This window comes from Trichosporon asahii (assembly GCF_000293215.1).
Source record: "Trichosporon asahii var. asahii CBS 2479 unplaced genomic scaffold scaffold00020, whole genome shotgun sequence".
Classification (NCBI taxonomy): domain Eukaryota; kingdom Fungi; phylum Basidiomycota; class Tremellomycetes; order Trichosporonales; family Trichosporonaceae; genus Trichosporon; species Trichosporon asahii.
This window is the reverse complement of record NW_014040904.1, coordinates 245,579-260,049: the sequence shown is the minus strand read 5'-3', so window position 1 is coordinate 260,049 and position 14,471 is coordinate 245,579. Positions and strand designations below refer to the sequence as shown.

Here is a 14,471-nt window from a genome sequence, read left to right as displayed (position 1 = left end):
GCCCTCGATGAATGTGCTGCCGACTGCAACTTGCGCAAGCGTAAAAAGTTACGGTACGCACTCCGACGCCTCAGTCTCGGCTCTCGCAATTGTCCCTGGTGCATGGCGGACCTGGCGGGCCGGGCCTGAGTGACCTATTCTCCATTCATCCAGTACCGAGGCCGTCCAGTGGTCCCCACAATCCTGGTCATGTCCTGGCTCATGTCCTAGTCACCGTCCCAACAGCAGCACCCACCCCCTCGTAACTTGCCGAGAAACCGAACCGGTATGTCCACCTCTTCCTTCGTCCTGGGGGGACGAGGCACAGGATATTCGGAGGTACTACCAAGGGCATGGTGAGACTACGACGCACCAGAAATCCTTCTTGATCAGAATTGATGCGGCCGGTCCGCCGGCGTCGCACGTTATGGCTCAAGGCACAATGAACAAACTTACGACGCCCGACGGTTCGACCGATGGAAGAACCATGCCACCGGGCCACCGGGACACCGTCTTCACGGTGGACACCGTGACAGGCGACGATCGGTGGCCCGCACATTTGCATTGAGATGCGGGGCTGTGTCGAGTGGGTCGTTCTGCGCGGGGGGCGCCGCGGGTCTCGTCAAAGATGCCGACGTCGGGGCACGCAAGGGACGTCGCACGACGCTGGGTTAGTGCTGGCCGGACAGTACGGCCCATGAATGGTCCGGGTGGTTTGACAATCCGGGATCTGGTCGACGCGGATCACGAGATGCTGGCATGCAAGACGTTCCCGCACATCGGTACATCGATCCAACGTCAAAGCGGGTCACCGTCGACGCCTGGAGGCTCAGAAGCGTCCCAACGCGCGGCTGGGGAGCTTGCAAACGCCAGACACCTCCCGCCCACGACGAGAGGAGCATGCATATCTCGGCCAGGCTCATACGGCTGATATGGTGACTTGAACGACTGACAGAACCCACTGAGCCCGGTAGAACGCCCGACCAAACGCCCGCAGCGCCAGCCGCCCAGCCCACTGGGTCCGAGACCGCGCCGCGCCGTCAGCCGCCAGCCGCGGCGCCTTCCACACATGCCATACAGAGGACAATAGTCGTGGCGTCAGATTTGAGCAGGTAAGAGAAGCTTTTCTCTTCCCCAGCTGCTGGAGTTTCTGCCGGCCAAGGGCCAGGAGTGGGAATGCGCGATCCAGATTCCAGAAATGCCGCAGAGATCCAAGCTCCGCGCTAAGCTGAGACAGCCGCAGAGTGAGACTGATTGATGCACTGACGCTGACGCTGATGGTTCGGTGCCGGTTGAGCAAGGAAGGAGGGTCCAGAGCGTGTACCCTTCATCGACTCCGCTTCGCATTTGCAGGACCAGCTGGTCTCGGTGATGTCGGGCGTCTCCAGCTGCACAAAAGACAGTGATGGCGCCCAAGCGTCATGTGATGAAACGCGTCTGAGCCGTGGTGCTCGGGCTCCCTACACTCTCCTTAATGCCTCATCGCGTCTGCGGACGCGTCCTCGCGTCCGTGTGTGCCCGGGGTGACTGCCATTGTTGCCTTTTTCCATGTCTAAATCTCTACAACTGCGCCGAGCGCTCTTTAGAGCCTCGCCTTGTCCGCGTCCTGCACGTTGACGCCCCACTTGTAGAACCACTCGGCCGCATGCCCCACCATCTCCGGCGTACAGATATGACCCGCGTTGTCCTGCACGACCATCTGCGCATTCTCCTTGCCGAGGAGGTTCACGACGTCGTTCCACTCGTCCATGCCCAGTCGTGGGGGAATCACCTCGTCGACGCCTCCGCACAGTGCCAGGATCTTCTTCCCCCTGTACGGCTGGGGACCCTTGTGGTCCTCGTAGAAGGCCCGCGTGCGCGCGGGGTAGAACATCTTGTCAGTGCCTAGGACACCTTCGGCTCTGAAACGAGCGGTGTGCACGCGTCCCAGAGCGTCGGCCGGGACCGCGATGATGGGCACTGCGACGCGGACGCGCGGGTCGCCTGGGAGTCAGCTTCTTGTTTCGGGGGCAGAGAGCAAGAGTGAGATCTAATAGGAGGCAGACATCGCTTGGCGACCAGGCGGGGATCGATCCAGGAAGCTGACCATGAGCCCATCCATCTGAGCATCGCCGCATCATTCAGAGACGGGTGGAGCCCTCCGTGCATAGAGTGCAGTCACAGCCCCGCCGACCCGAGTGCGGCCCATGATCGAGCGACAGTAGCGATTCAGGTGTGGTGGGATTGAGGATCACACATATTAAACCCGCGTGAGGCTAAGAGGATCGCCCAACGTAAGCGGCGTATTCAGCGGGCCGCAGTGCAGACAAATGCACTAGCGCGTGCCCAGCATTCGCACTCGGTGTCCTTGGGCAGTGCTTGGCTCGAGGGTAGGGAAAGAGTGCGGGGAGGATAGGGGATGAGGGGACGAAAATGGGAAAGAGGGGGCAAGACGAGGGCAGGGATGGGTGAATTGTCGGGGCAGGTCAGGTTGTCAGGTAACGAGATGGTTGGACCGACAGGCGCCACGGAATGGGATCCTGGGTGCTGTCCTGCATGTCCTGGATGGCAGGCTGTAGGCTGCAGGCTGCGTTTCCGGCGTAACGGTGCGTCGCTGGAGCCCACATGGTCGCCGTCTCCGCCCTCTGCCCTCTCCATCTCCATACCCCTCTATAAGGCTTAAAGCTCGCCGCAGCGGCAGATTGCGGTACTCACTCTGCATCAACCTCCACACCACGTGCCCACCAAGCGACACACCAGTGACCATGAACTCGACAATCTTCCGTCCCCCCATTGGGAAAGCGTAGTCTTCGAGGTAGTCCATGATGAGCTGCTGGTCCTGCATGCCGCCCGTCAGCGTCGCCGTCATCGCGACGAGACGCCAGGGGTTCTTGTTGTACGACAGCGTGTCCTTCTTCGTCTTGCGCGGGCCGTGGTTCCGCTGATCGACCGTGACTACGATCACGTCTCGGGGAGCAGGGCCGCGAGAACGGATCGAACCGATCAAGCCGTGCGACATGTTGGCCATCTGGGCCGCGTTGTTCGCCCAGCCGTGCGCGATGAGCTGAGGTCAGCGAGATTCACAACTCATCGCGTCCGGTGCCTCGCTCCATCGGTCTCGCTTCGGGCTCCACTCGTCATCACTTTCCACCAAGAACAACGCTCTCAACAGAAAGGACGCTCTGATGCATACTCGGACGCGTCAGGCCGTCTCCCTGACAGCGAGGGAGCAGCTCGGCCAGGCGTCTCGGAGATGGATTCTTGACTGCACCTGAGGAGCGGACTCACAATAGCGACGACGGGCTTCGTGCTGCCCTGGATCTCGTCCAGCCCATAGACCTGGATATCGAGATCGACGATCGTAATATCCTTCTTCGAGCACGGCTCATACCCCATGTTGAGGGAGAGGTTCATGACGTGCGCCGGGTCCTGGTTCCGGCGCGAGGGGATCTTGGGGATACCGTCGGACATGGTTGCTGCTTGTTCTTCTCACAGCACGTTCAGTCGTTTCTCGCTGCGATGAGTGATGCTGTAACCGCCGTCTGGGTAGGCGCTGTGTTTGATGTGGTGCGGTCGGAGAATGCGATGTAGTGGGCACGAAGCACGATGCACGGAGGCTAGAGATATAGTGGAGAGGCTCGGCGCCGCGCAATTACCGATTACCGAGTGTAGCCGGAGTACTGGAGGTGTCGCGGCGATCTCCGCCGGATGCGGCCGTGATTCCTCGGCCGTTGGCATGAGGCACAGACATGACCTCGACACGGACGCGATAAGGTTACATGACATTCTCAGTGAAGTTGATGCGCTCGGATCTGATTGCACGGAGAAGAGGAGGTAGTCACTTGCATACCACGGACAAGGAAGAGAAGGGAGGAGCGCGTACCTGTGCGCAGCAGGGGCCGACAGCGAGGCGAGGGGAGAGTTCTGTCTTTTAACATTCAGGAATCAGGAAAACGAAGTGACTACGGCCTGCTTCAACCTCGACGAACGGACTTTGAATCTCGGAGAGCTACGTTGATGCATGTCGTGGCGATTGCGGCTTGTTGGCCTGCTCGACGCTGCCGCTTGTTTTCTCAGCTTCTCAGCAGTGACCGGGACGCGATAACGGTCGTTATAGCGTCCCTCTGCGCAAACACTACCCGTTCATGGTCCCCGGCTTGGTCAGGATCCCAATCGTGTGGGGGATACCGGCGTACCACCCCTCATCAACGGGCATGGCGAGATCGACATGTGCCCAGTCGCCAGCCTGCTCAATCGTGCGGCCAGTGTCACGACACAGACTGCAGCCATTGAAGAACTGCGGCCAGATTGTATTAATCATCTCTTGCGGTCGTCAGCCGCATTCCACCCACAGCACTACAGTAGCAACTCACTTTGGTAGGAACGCATGAAATCCCCTTGCTTCGGGTGCGCCGCGACGTGCTCGTACACATACCACCGCCCGCCGGGTTTGAGAAACTTGTACACCGCCTTGGCGTTCTCAGCCGGGTCGGGGATGGAGCAGAAACAGAAGATGGTCACGATATTGTCGACCTGCGGCTGCTCGCCCTCTTTCAGATCCTGCACTCCTTTGCCGACGACGTGATACTTGTCCCTGATACCCAGTTCCTCGGCCCTCTTCAGCAGTGCAGGATGCTGCTGCATGTTGGGTTCGATGGCGTAGACTGCGTCGACAGTCTTGGAGGTGAAGAGGTGGGCCCACATTCCGCTCCCTGCGCCTATTTCCATGACGCTGCCCTTCAGTGGGGTAGAGGCGGCCGACTTTGTAATGCAGCCGCGCAAGAGGCGGCCTTCTAGGAGGGGCTTGACGCGGGGTTCGGACTCGGCGCGCACCAAGGGTCCGGCCGTAAGCCACAGGACGGCGAACCACTTCTCCTTGAAGCGGGAGGGGGAGAGGAGGGCGCCATAGTCGCCTGAGCGGATGATGGCCAGCCAGGTGAGGGGCAGATGCAATGTTGCGAGACAGAGGAAGATCCAGGGTTGCAGGAAGAAGTAGAGGAAGCTGCGGAGGCCCATGGCGCTGGTTGTGGAGTTTTGACTGCGAAGCGAGGAGCGCGACTGTGAAGGGTGAGTGAGTGTGAGGGGGTGCAACGAGCGTGCGTAAGCAGTGTGAGTGGGAAAGGTGAAGTCTATTATATGCATGACACTACACGTACAAGGGGACAGAGGGCAGTGGGTTCGGAGCCTTGTTCGTTATCTGCCACCCGACGTTCCGTGCAGATCTCAGATCTCTATCGCCCAGTCTGTCGAGTGGGACAGGTGACCACGTCCCGATCCATTCCTTCCAGTCCCTGCTGAATCTATACTCCCAGACCGGCCCCGGCCATTCGATGGGCTTACACTTCTACTCCGTCATCGTCAGTCGCTGCGCGACGCACGTCCCGGCCACCCCTCTTGGCTCTGCTCCGCTCGCTGACGCTCACTCGCCTCGCTGCGCCTACTTGGAAAAGTCGATGATGACCTTGCCCTTGGCCCGTCCGCTCTCGAGCGTCTTGTACGCCTCGCGGAAGTCGTCAAACTTGTGAATCGCCTCGACGTTGATCATGAGCTTCGAGTCGTCAACAAGGTTGGCGAGGTACGTGAGCTGCTCTCCAGAGGGCACCATGAAGAAGTACTCGTACTTGACGCCGGCCTTGGAGGCGGCGCACGACGCGCTCCACGACGCAGCGTACAGGGCCGCGTTGACGAGGGGGCGCTTCCACCAGGGCAGGAGGAAGTCGAGGCATCCCGGCGTCGGAGGGCCGCTGACCGAGATCACGATGCCGCCCTTGTGGATGCTGGGAATAACTTGCGTGTGCAGCGCGTCTCCGCCGACAGTGTCGAAGCACTTGTCGAAGCTGTCCGCCGGTATCGTCTCGGTGCGGTAGTTGATAACGTGGTCTGCGCCCGCGGCCTTGACGTACTTCTCACCAGCGGGGGAGGCGGTGGTAGTAACGGTCGCGCCCTTGACCTTGGCGAGCTGGATGGCGAACTGGCCCACACCGCCAGATCCACCGGTGATGAGGACGTGCTCGCCCGCCTGGAGGTTCATGTGCTCAAAGGCCTGGAGAGCCGTGAGGCCGGCGAGGGGCAGACCAGCAGCCTCGACGAGCGTGACAGCCGTCGGGGCCTTGGCGCAGATGTCGGCCGGGACGACGACGTACTCGCCGAACGAGTCCATGCGGTCCTTCTGGATACGGCAGATGATGGCGTCGCCGACGGAGAACTGGGTCACGTTCGCGCCTGCAGCAGTGATCACGCCGCTGAACTCGTTTCCGGCAATGGCGGGGAAAGGGAAGGAAAGCGCGAGCTTCAGCGCGCCGTCGCGCTCCTTGTAGTCGAGGGGGTTGAGGCCGCCCGCAGTGACGCGGACTTGAACCTCGGAGGGGCCGGGCTGGGGGACAGGGAAGTCGAGGATGTCCATGACCTCGGGGCCGCCGTAGGACTTGTACGCGATCGCCTTCATCGTCTTCTCGGTCGCCATGGTGATATTTGGGTGGTGGGGTGGTGGTGTGGGTGATGAGGATGAAGGATCGGCTGGAGTTGTGAGTTTGTCGCTTGTTCTTAACAATGCCCTTAACGGTGAGAGTCGCTCGACTGTCTTTGCTGTGTGAGTCTGCGAATGCGTGAGAAGGGATTGTGCGGTCTTTGACTGATTATATATTCTGTAGTCAAGGTCTCAGCCTCACATCCGGAAAGAGTATGTTTTTGCATTGCGATCGAGCTGCAATCTTCTTTCTGCGCTCTTGGGCCGCTGCCGTTGTGCAGTGGTCGGGTGGTTATGTCATGATGTGAATTGGGACAGGACGCGGCGCAATGTTGCACCCAGGTTCTCGCGCGCTGATAGGGCCTGGGTCTCGGTGCCCGTCGGCCTGCTCATTCGCCTGTCCGAGGGCCAGACTGCACCCACACCGCCGGGCGCGCTGTGTTCAAGGCGCGTTCTTGGTCAGCGGAAGCCTTACCGAGATCATTCTATGCAAGCTCGCCGGATAATGCTGCGCCGTCACCCTCCGAGATCGTCATCGAACATGGGCGAAGGGATCGTCGTCTGTGCGCCACCCTCCGCTGCATTCCGCGAGGCTGGGAGGTGTGTAACAACCGTGGGATAACTTGAATCTGCAAGAGGCCTCCCCCATCAAGCAGGGGTCCTGTCGGCAAAGGACACTTTTTAGCAAGGGTCCGGTCCACCGTGGGAAGGGTTTCCGGGACCTGACCTTCGCCAGGACTCCCACGGTCGCTTTCGGGTTCAGGCGATAGCCCTGACGGGATGGCGGCAGCGTGACTGATATTGGTGGTGCATGACGTCACGTGCATGCACTCCAAACGCACACGCAACGTGTTTGCCACCGGTCCGCAATGCCCCCCCCCTTCGTGCGCTCGATGGGCCGCTGGGCGCGCTGGGTTGGGCGTGGCCTTGGGGCACATCTTGCACTTGCTCTTCCCTCCATGGATGCTGTCTAGACTCCCTCGACGCCTCCTCTCCACCTCTACCTCTTCTACTCTCAGACTCTACTCTACATCCAAGATGGGCGACAACCAGTGTGAGTTTCTCTCACCTTCCACTCTTACTCGGCGGTGTGGGCGGAGGAAGGTCGCCATCCCAAGGTGACACCCCGTTACGCTTGTCACCTTCCTCCTCTTAAAGTTGGAGTGTCGATGGCTGAGAGTATGGGATGCAGCTGCCGCAGGTGTGAATGCAGCTGATATCACAGGCGTTATCAAGTTCAAGAAGGACGCTTCGCCCGAGTCGAAGCAGAAGACGCTTGACCAGATCAAGAAGGACGGTGGCAAGATCCTCAAGGACGACAACGTCAACAACCCCAGTGAGTACAAGAGTCTTCTCCCTCTCCCACCTTCCCTTATCCTTTCGGCATTGCGCTTTTCGACGATTTAAGCTCGTTCACGGCCTGTAGCTAACTCCAGTCTTCTCTTACGCCGTTGCCGAGATCTCGCCCGACCAATTCAAGAACCTGTCCCAGTCGTGCGCCGACGGCCACGACTGCCTCGACCGCGTCGAGGAGGACAAGACCATGTCCATCTAAGTTTGTAGCACCATAGAAGTATGGAAGCCAATCTGAAGTTTACATCACGAGACATACGCCCGATCTTGACATTGCTACTGACTATACTATGGAACACTACATTGCCTGGAGGCTTACATCCATGTCTTGCGCAAACCCGCGCAGTGACGTCGCAATAGTCGACTCCTTGCCGAACGCGAGATCGCAGTGGTCGGCGGCGGTGCGCAGGTCGGCGATGCATCTCTTGATCTCGTCCTCGCTGATGCCCGGTCCGTTCTCAGCGATGTGAACAGCAATCTGGGCCGCGAGATTTGCGCTCTCAGCGCGGAGGAGGGCGACACTGGGGTGGTTCCTGGGGTACACCTTGTAGGCTCCTGCGAGCGCCTTGTGCGCGTAGGCGAGAGCCTCGGGCTGCGCGGCGGGGACGTGGAGGTTCTTCGCAATCGTGTGCAGGCGGAGGAGCGGACGCGAGCTCGGCGGCATGATCTCCTCCAGGCGCGCGATGACCTCAGCCACGCGGGGAAGGTCGTCGGGGTCGAGCTGGTCCTGGTCGTCTGCCTCGACGAGAGACAGGCCCCCGTTCACCAGGTCCCGGAGCGCGTTTGGGCTTACTGTCCAGCTGGCGCCGCAGGTGTCGCACTTCACCGTCTCCGAGTCGGACATCTGGCGCAGGTCTGCTGTTAGCTTTCACCAGTCTCCGTAGCTGTAACTTACCAGGCATCCGGGCCAGACCTCCGCACTCGTGCAGAAGGCAGTTGCGGGGGTCGACCGCGTCAAGCGTGCACGCGGGACACTCGCACTCGAATCCGTACCGCGACTGCAGGTCGCCTTGCCGCGTCTCCTTGTCGTCAGAGATATCGACGTACGTCGTGAGCACCTCCTCGCCGGCAGCGATGTCTGCGTTCGCAACGGCGACCATCTCCTTCCCACCGCGGGGGAAGACGATCGCAGCATTCGGCGCGCAGCTGTGGTTGAACAGCGCCAGCAAAGGGGACATGGCGACGCCGATTGGCTTCAGGTCGAAGGAGCTCAGCGTGAAGGCGTTCAGGACGAACTGTCGTTAGCTTCGGCCAACCTCTAACAGCTTTAGTCACTAGAAAGGAAACATAACTCACAGAGCGCACAAACGACATCAGTTGCTCGTCCTGGAATCCATAAGGCTCCATGTCGATGAGCTCGAGGTTGTTCGGGTCCTTTGGCGGCTCAGCGGCACCTACATAGTAGCTGAGGTGGATGGCCATCTGGTCCGCGGCGGGAATGCCGTGCACGCCGGTGCCCATGTCCGGTCCCTCGGCGTACATCTTCTCGACCTTGGGCCAGTAGTCGGGGTCGCGGCCGTGCTGGTCGCGATACGCCTTGCGCGCCCAAGTCAGGAGACCGAGAGCTCGTGCACCTTCAGCCTGGATCCAGGAGTTGTTGAGACCGTCCTTGGCCTTCTCGGGGTAGCTTTGCACCCAGAGTTGGCGGACACGCGTGAGCGCTTTGCACTCTGTCTTGTGTGACGGCCAGTCGGCCTGCTGGCACGCCGCGCCGCAGTAGTATACGCCCTTGCAGCCTGAGCAACGCTGCGCCGGCTTCAAGAGGTAACAGTGGTTGCAGTGCAGCTCCATCTTCTGTCCCGCCGCGGGCTCGTACAGGTTCGGCTTGGAGAGCACGCTCACCAGCGGCTTCGTCTTCAATAGTGTCTCACCTGCAGTCAGCTTTGGTGCGCGCCACACTAGCTCACCAGCCTTGATATCCCGCGCCGCGTACAACCCGCGTCCCCGCTGCGGAGAAGTCTTGACCTCGAGAGGCGAGCCGGCGAGCTCGTCGCGGAAAAGAGCATCGTCAGGGGACGTCTCGGCGTTCATCTCAGACAAGAGATCTCCCATCTTGGACTTGAAGAACGCCTCGAATTGCACGCGCATCTCCTCCGGCACGTCGGAGCGCGACGGCAGCTTGAACTGGGACAAATCGGTCGGCATGGTGAGAGCGTTGGCACGTCGCGTTCCGACACGCGCGGAGAGGGTGAGGCAGCGAAAGACTGAGAAGGGAAAGAAGATACGCCCCGTTCCCAAGAACTGAATGGGAGAGTGGTAGGGAAGGGGAGCGAACAAGGAAGGCGAAAGTCAAGATCAACGGACGCGACGCGCAGATGACTGGACCCGTTCCTGGGAACATCTCGCAGCGAACCTCCACTTTCGAAAAATGTGGGTGGACTGGGTCAAGCCATTTTGGTGGCAAAAACAGATGGGTACAACAAGGATTAGCATGCATCTACGACGTACGTCTACACCTTGGCCTTCGGGTCGGGCTTCTCAGTCTTGTTAATCTTGACCTGGTCGATGAGCTCCGACAGCTTCTGAACATCCTCGTCCTCCTCGGTGGCTTTCGCTTCAGATGTCGCTTCCTCCTCCTCTGTTGGCACCGCGGCGTCGATCTTTTCCTCCTCCTTCTTCTCCTCAGCCTCAACCTTCTCTGCAAGTGCCGCCTCCCGCCCTCCCCACTCCTTGTCTAGCCGCTTCCGCTCTTCCCTGCAGAGCTCCTCAAACTCTTCCGTCCATCCTAGCTCGTCGACCAGCGCCTTGACACCGTCGTCCGCGTCTCCGAGCCAGAGCGAATCGTTCCCTCGCGTCTGGTTGCTGCGAAGATACTCGAACGGCCCGACCGCCTCGCGGTTGATCAGTAACCGCGGTGTCTTGCGGTGCGCAAGGTCCACGAGCCCTGCAAAAGGCATGACCTGCAGTGACGTGCCGATCACAATCATCAAGTCGGCTTTGCGCAGCTCCTGGATGTCAGCTAAAAGACCACCTGTTCAGCAGCTTACCGGCTGGAGAATGAAGAAGTTGTCTGGCAGACCCTCGCCGAAGAAGACGATGTCGGGCTTGACGAGCCCATCGCAGTCGTCGTGTGCGCAGCGCACGACCTTGCCCTGTCGCACACCGCTGGCTACGACATGCTCGACCGGAGCGTGTCGCTCGCAATCCAGGCAGTGTGCTTCGCGGAACGATCCGTGCGCCTCCACGACCAAGTCATCCGGCACGCCCGCTGCCGTCTCGAGCGTGTCGATGTTCTGCGTCCAGACACGCTGCAACAGACCCTTTCGGTGGAGTAGTGTCAGGAAGTAATGCGTCGGTGTCGGCTGGACGTCAGCTAAGATCCGGACCACGTAGCTCACGAAGTACTTGCCCGGATAGAGATCGCGGGCTAATGTCCAGAACGGCTCGGGGCGCGCCTCAAAGTAGTCTAAGCTGAATACCGCCTCGGGGAACGGCAGGTTCAGAGCCTGCAGGTTGTCGTATAGACCGGTACCGGGCGAGCGAAAGTCCGGGATGCCTGCTGACGTCGAGATGCCGGCGCCAGTCAAGACAGCGATGCGCTTTGCTGCCTGTCAGCTGAAGGTCGCGGACGCTATCTAGCTCACCCTTGCCATCGCGAATGAGGCTGGCGATTTGAGATAGAGCGGGCTGCTTCGTTGCTGAAGACTTGGAGCCCATGTTGGAACTGAATGCAAAGGAAGGTGCGAAATGACAAGATGGACCAAGATTCATGACACAGGACATGGCATCTTATGTGGAGGCTCCAAGTGGCGAATCGGTGTCTGATCGTGACGCCCTGGTGACAGCTCGGCGACCACCGTCACGGGCCCACTGCTGCGCCGTCACAGACGCGACGCCGCTCCGGAAAGCCTCCACAGTCAGCATTGCATCCGATACGCTGAAGCTCATGCAGCCGCAGCACGCAGTCAAAATTCATGTCGAGACTGATTTTCGGGGCACGGGGGGATAGTCACGCGGGGGGCGCAGCCGCACGTGATCAGTCCACTACCTCTGGCAAGGGGAAATCGTCTAGTGGTAAGACACAGACTTTGCATCTGCCGGTCTCCGGATACCTAGAAGCGATTGTCTGCAACCGGTGTTCGATTCACCGTCTCTCCAACCTTTTTGAGAGCTTCCGGCATCTCTCCAGCCCGATGGGTGCTCGGGGAAGCGTTCTCATTAGCTCGGACGTATGGACGCTAGTGAGCATGGATGAGGATGCAGTGGTACCAACTCGGCGATGCATGTTTGGGCTAGGGACCGGGTGCGCAGTACGTCATTCTCCTAAGGGCGCGCGCGGGACTGATGCGGGCCTAACAACTCGGCGGGGACAATTAGGCATGCAGGATCTACCTCCGTTCCGTCTCTTCCCTTTAGTGCAACCCAATTCACACACCACACCTCGGCGGCGCTGTCAGCTCTGCATCTAACACCCACCACCCCCGACATGGACTGAGCAACCAGCCATGATCATCCCTCCCGACCCAGAAAAGGACCCCCGTCTCTTCGACGCACGCTCTTTAGCGTCCGACGGAGACCTCATCACCCTCGACGAACCATCGACGCCCGGCCTCGCCTATCACCCCGCGAACGCGCCAAGCGTCCTCCTCTACGACGGCCCCTTCTCCGACGAGTATGGTATCAACAACCAGTGGGACCCCTTACCGCCATATGAGGGACGACGGTCAGCGACCCCGCGAGGGTCACGGCTCGTGGCCACGACGTCCCGTGCGTCCGGCTCGTCGTCTCAGGGAACACTGCGACGAATCGCCCGATCATCACCAACAGTAGTTGCGACACCGCCGGTCAAGGAAGAAACAGAAGGAAACGAGAAACCCAAGAAGCCGTGGTACGCGTACTCTGCAAAGGAGATGTGGTACAAGCATCGCAAGTGGCACATCGGCCTCGGAATACTGGCAGCCTTCATCATCGCGCTCACGATCGGACTAGTCGTTGGATTCACGCAAGGGATGCACCGGCAAAGCGTCGAGCAGAAAAAGGAGCAGCGAAAGAAGAGCCACCAGAACCCCGTTCCCAACAATTCATGGTGGGGCGGACTACCCAACCTCAACATCACGTACGACTCGGACCGCGATGGACCGATGCCCGAGGACGGCAACATGGCGTACTGCAACCAGTTCAGCCCGTTGAACAACAGTAACAGCCTCCGACAACTGTCGCTGTCCTCGGACTTTTTCAACCACTTTGTCACGACGTACAACTTTTCTCTCACGCCCCAGAACGTCACCTCGAACACGACGTGGGTGAATGCGACCGAATGCAACTCGACCCTCACGCTGCCGCACCCGCTATACTTTTTGGCGCGCGGTCTCGCGTCTAGCGGAACACTAGAGTTTGTTGGCTCCAACTCGCCCGACGAGGTCATTGAGGGCGGTAACGAGGATTCCGTGCGTGTCGATGTCATTGCGCGAGTACCCAAGAATAGGACTCTGGACTCGCTCGCCCGAGTATGCCACATGTCTCGAAAGGACGGATCGATGGGTATCGGTGTCTACACCCCGATCGAGACGGATGGCGGTGCAGACGGACCCTCGTACCTGCTGAATTCGGTGGGAACACCGGCCTTCCATATCATTGTGCGGTTCCCACCGTCCATCCTGAAGAACAGCACGGTGTACCCGTCGCCTGCATTCATCGGCAATGTCTCGTTTGACCTTGCGCAGATGGGTATGCGGGTGGGCAACATGCGGAACGTTGTGCAGTTTGGCGACTTTGACGTTCGTGCCGACACGCGGGGAGGCGGTGTAGTCGTCGATTACTTGGCGGCCGAGACTGCCCGGATCCACGGAGCCGAAGGCTCAGTTCAGGGCACGTTCAACATCTCGTCGTCGCTAGCGATCAACTCGACCTCGGGCACGATCATGGCGAATGTGATCCTGAACGACCCCGACCTGAAGCAGGACAACTCGACAACGGTCAAGTCGACGATCCCGATGCCGCGCGACGTGTACGAGGACGAGAGCGAGTGGGACGACGACGGCAACTACATCATCGGGACGGCGAACAAGTCTTACGACGAGGGCGACTCGACGAACAACTCGCTGAAGGAGGCTGCGTCGCGGGCGGCGCGTATCCGGAAGCTGCAGCAGGTTCCGACGCACGAGGTGAACACGACGTTCATGACGAACGAGGGCTTCATCTTTGTCGCGTACCTGCACCACCCGCCCTCGACGGCGCTCAAGAGCTTTGTGGCGTCTCGCTCCGGCGTCGTCGACGTCGCCATGCACCCAAACTACGTCGGGCCCTTCTCCCTCGCGAACCTCTGGGGCAGCATCCGCTTACCCCCGATAACGCGTCCGCTCAGCGACGACCCGTTAAACCTGGGCCGCATCCGGCGCATGCTCACGGGCAGCATCAGCCTGACGAACACGACCTTCTTCGAGGCACACGACATCTCCCTGCTTGGGGCGAACAATGCGGCCGCCGTCGCCGCCCGCGTCACGGGCGCGGCGCTCTGGGCCTTCCCGAACGACGACAGCTACACGGCCCTCTCGACGCAGGAATCGCCCGAGGCCCGCGGCTCGGCGTTCGTCGCCATGGCCAACCTGGGCGATTTACAGGTCACCTTTGATGGGCACTAATCTTTACTTCCCTCTGCAAGCAAATCCTGGCTGTATTATACCACCACCAACATCATACACTCTCTTTGTATTTGGCGCATTTGACATATGTAAATCTATCGAGGAACGTCAGC

General features: G+C 60.0%; 7 protein-coding genes and 1 non-coding gene across 8 annotated transcripts; 3 read left to right on the top strand and 5 right to left on the bottom strand.

Annotated features, from left to right (window-relative positions):
• Positions 1-1,561: 1,561 nt before the first annotated feature.
• A1Q1_00412 (uncharacterized protein) lies at positions 1,562-3,429 on the bottom strand (the record flags this gene model as incomplete). Its single annotated transcript, XM_014326061.1, has 3 exons — positions 1,562-1,938; positions 2,674-3,022; positions 3,247-3,429. The coding sequence occupies 3 exons, from the start codon at positions 3,427-3,429 to the stop codon at positions 1,562-1,564; spliced, it is 909 nt and encodes a 302-aa protein (XP_014181536.1).
• Positions 3,430-4,093: 664 nt separating this feature from the next.
• Positions 4,094-4,974, bottom strand: A1Q1_00411 (uncharacterized protein; the record flags this gene model as incomplete). Its single annotated transcript, XM_014326060.1, has 2 exons — positions 4,094-4,281; positions 4,332-4,974. 2 exons carry the CDS (start codon positions 4,972-4,974, stop codon positions 4,094-4,096), a joined length of 831 nt encoding a protein of 276 aa, XP_014181535.1.
• A 421-nt stretch (positions 4,975-5,395) lies between these two features.
• A1Q1_00410 (uncharacterized protein) lies at positions 5,396-6,421 on the bottom strand (the record flags this gene model as incomplete). Its single annotated transcript, XM_014326059.1, has 1 exon — positions 5,396-6,421. The coding sequence occupies one exon, from the start codon at positions 6,419-6,421 to the stop codon at positions 5,396-5,398; it is 1,026 nt and encodes a 341-aa protein (XP_014181534.1).
• Positions 6,422-7,462: 1,041 nt separating this feature from the next.
• On the top strand, positions 7,463-7,979 carry A1Q1_00409 (uncharacterized protein; the record flags this gene model as incomplete). The annotated part of the gene is made up of 3 exons (XM_014326058.1): positions 7,463-7,478; positions 7,617-7,760; positions 7,861-7,979. 3 exons carry the CDS (start codon positions 7,463-7,465, stop codon positions 7,977-7,979), a joined length of 279 nt encoding a protein of 92 aa, XP_014181533.1.
• A 96-nt stretch (positions 7,980-8,075) lies between these two features.
• Positions 8,076-9,922, bottom strand: A1Q1_00408 (uncharacterized protein; the record flags this gene model as incomplete). Its single annotated transcript, XM_014326057.1, has 3 exons — positions 8,076-8,635; positions 8,673-9,012; positions 9,074-9,922. The coding sequence occupies 3 exons, from the start codon at positions 9,920-9,922 to the stop codon at positions 8,076-8,078; spliced, it is 1,749 nt and encodes a 582-aa protein (XP_014181532.1).
• Positions 9,923-10,227: 305 nt separating this feature from the next.
• On the bottom strand, positions 10,228-11,434 carry A1Q1_00407 (NAD-dependent histone deacetylase; the record flags this gene model as incomplete). The annotated part of the gene is made up of 3 exons (XM_014326056.1): positions 10,228-10,725; positions 10,765-11,321; positions 11,362-11,434. The coding sequence occupies 3 exons, from the start codon at positions 11,432-11,434 to the stop codon at positions 10,228-10,230; spliced, it is 1,128 nt and encodes a 375-aa protein (XP_014181531.1).
• Positions 11,435-11,774: 340 nt separating this feature from the next.
• Positions 11,775-11,875, top strand: A1Q1_t124. Its single transcript has one exon. It is a non-coding gene; the product is annotated as a tRNA-Ala (tRNA).
• Positions 11,876-12,222: 347 nt separating this feature from the next.
• Positions 12,223-14,358, top strand: A1Q1_00406 (uncharacterized protein; the record flags this gene model as incomplete). Its single annotated transcript, XM_014326055.1, has 1 exon — positions 12,223-14,358. One exon carries the CDS (start codon positions 12,223-12,225, stop codon positions 14,356-14,358), a length of 2,136 nt encoding a protein of 711 aa, XP_014181530.1.
• Between the last annotated feature and the right edge of the window lie 113 nt (positions 14,359-14,471).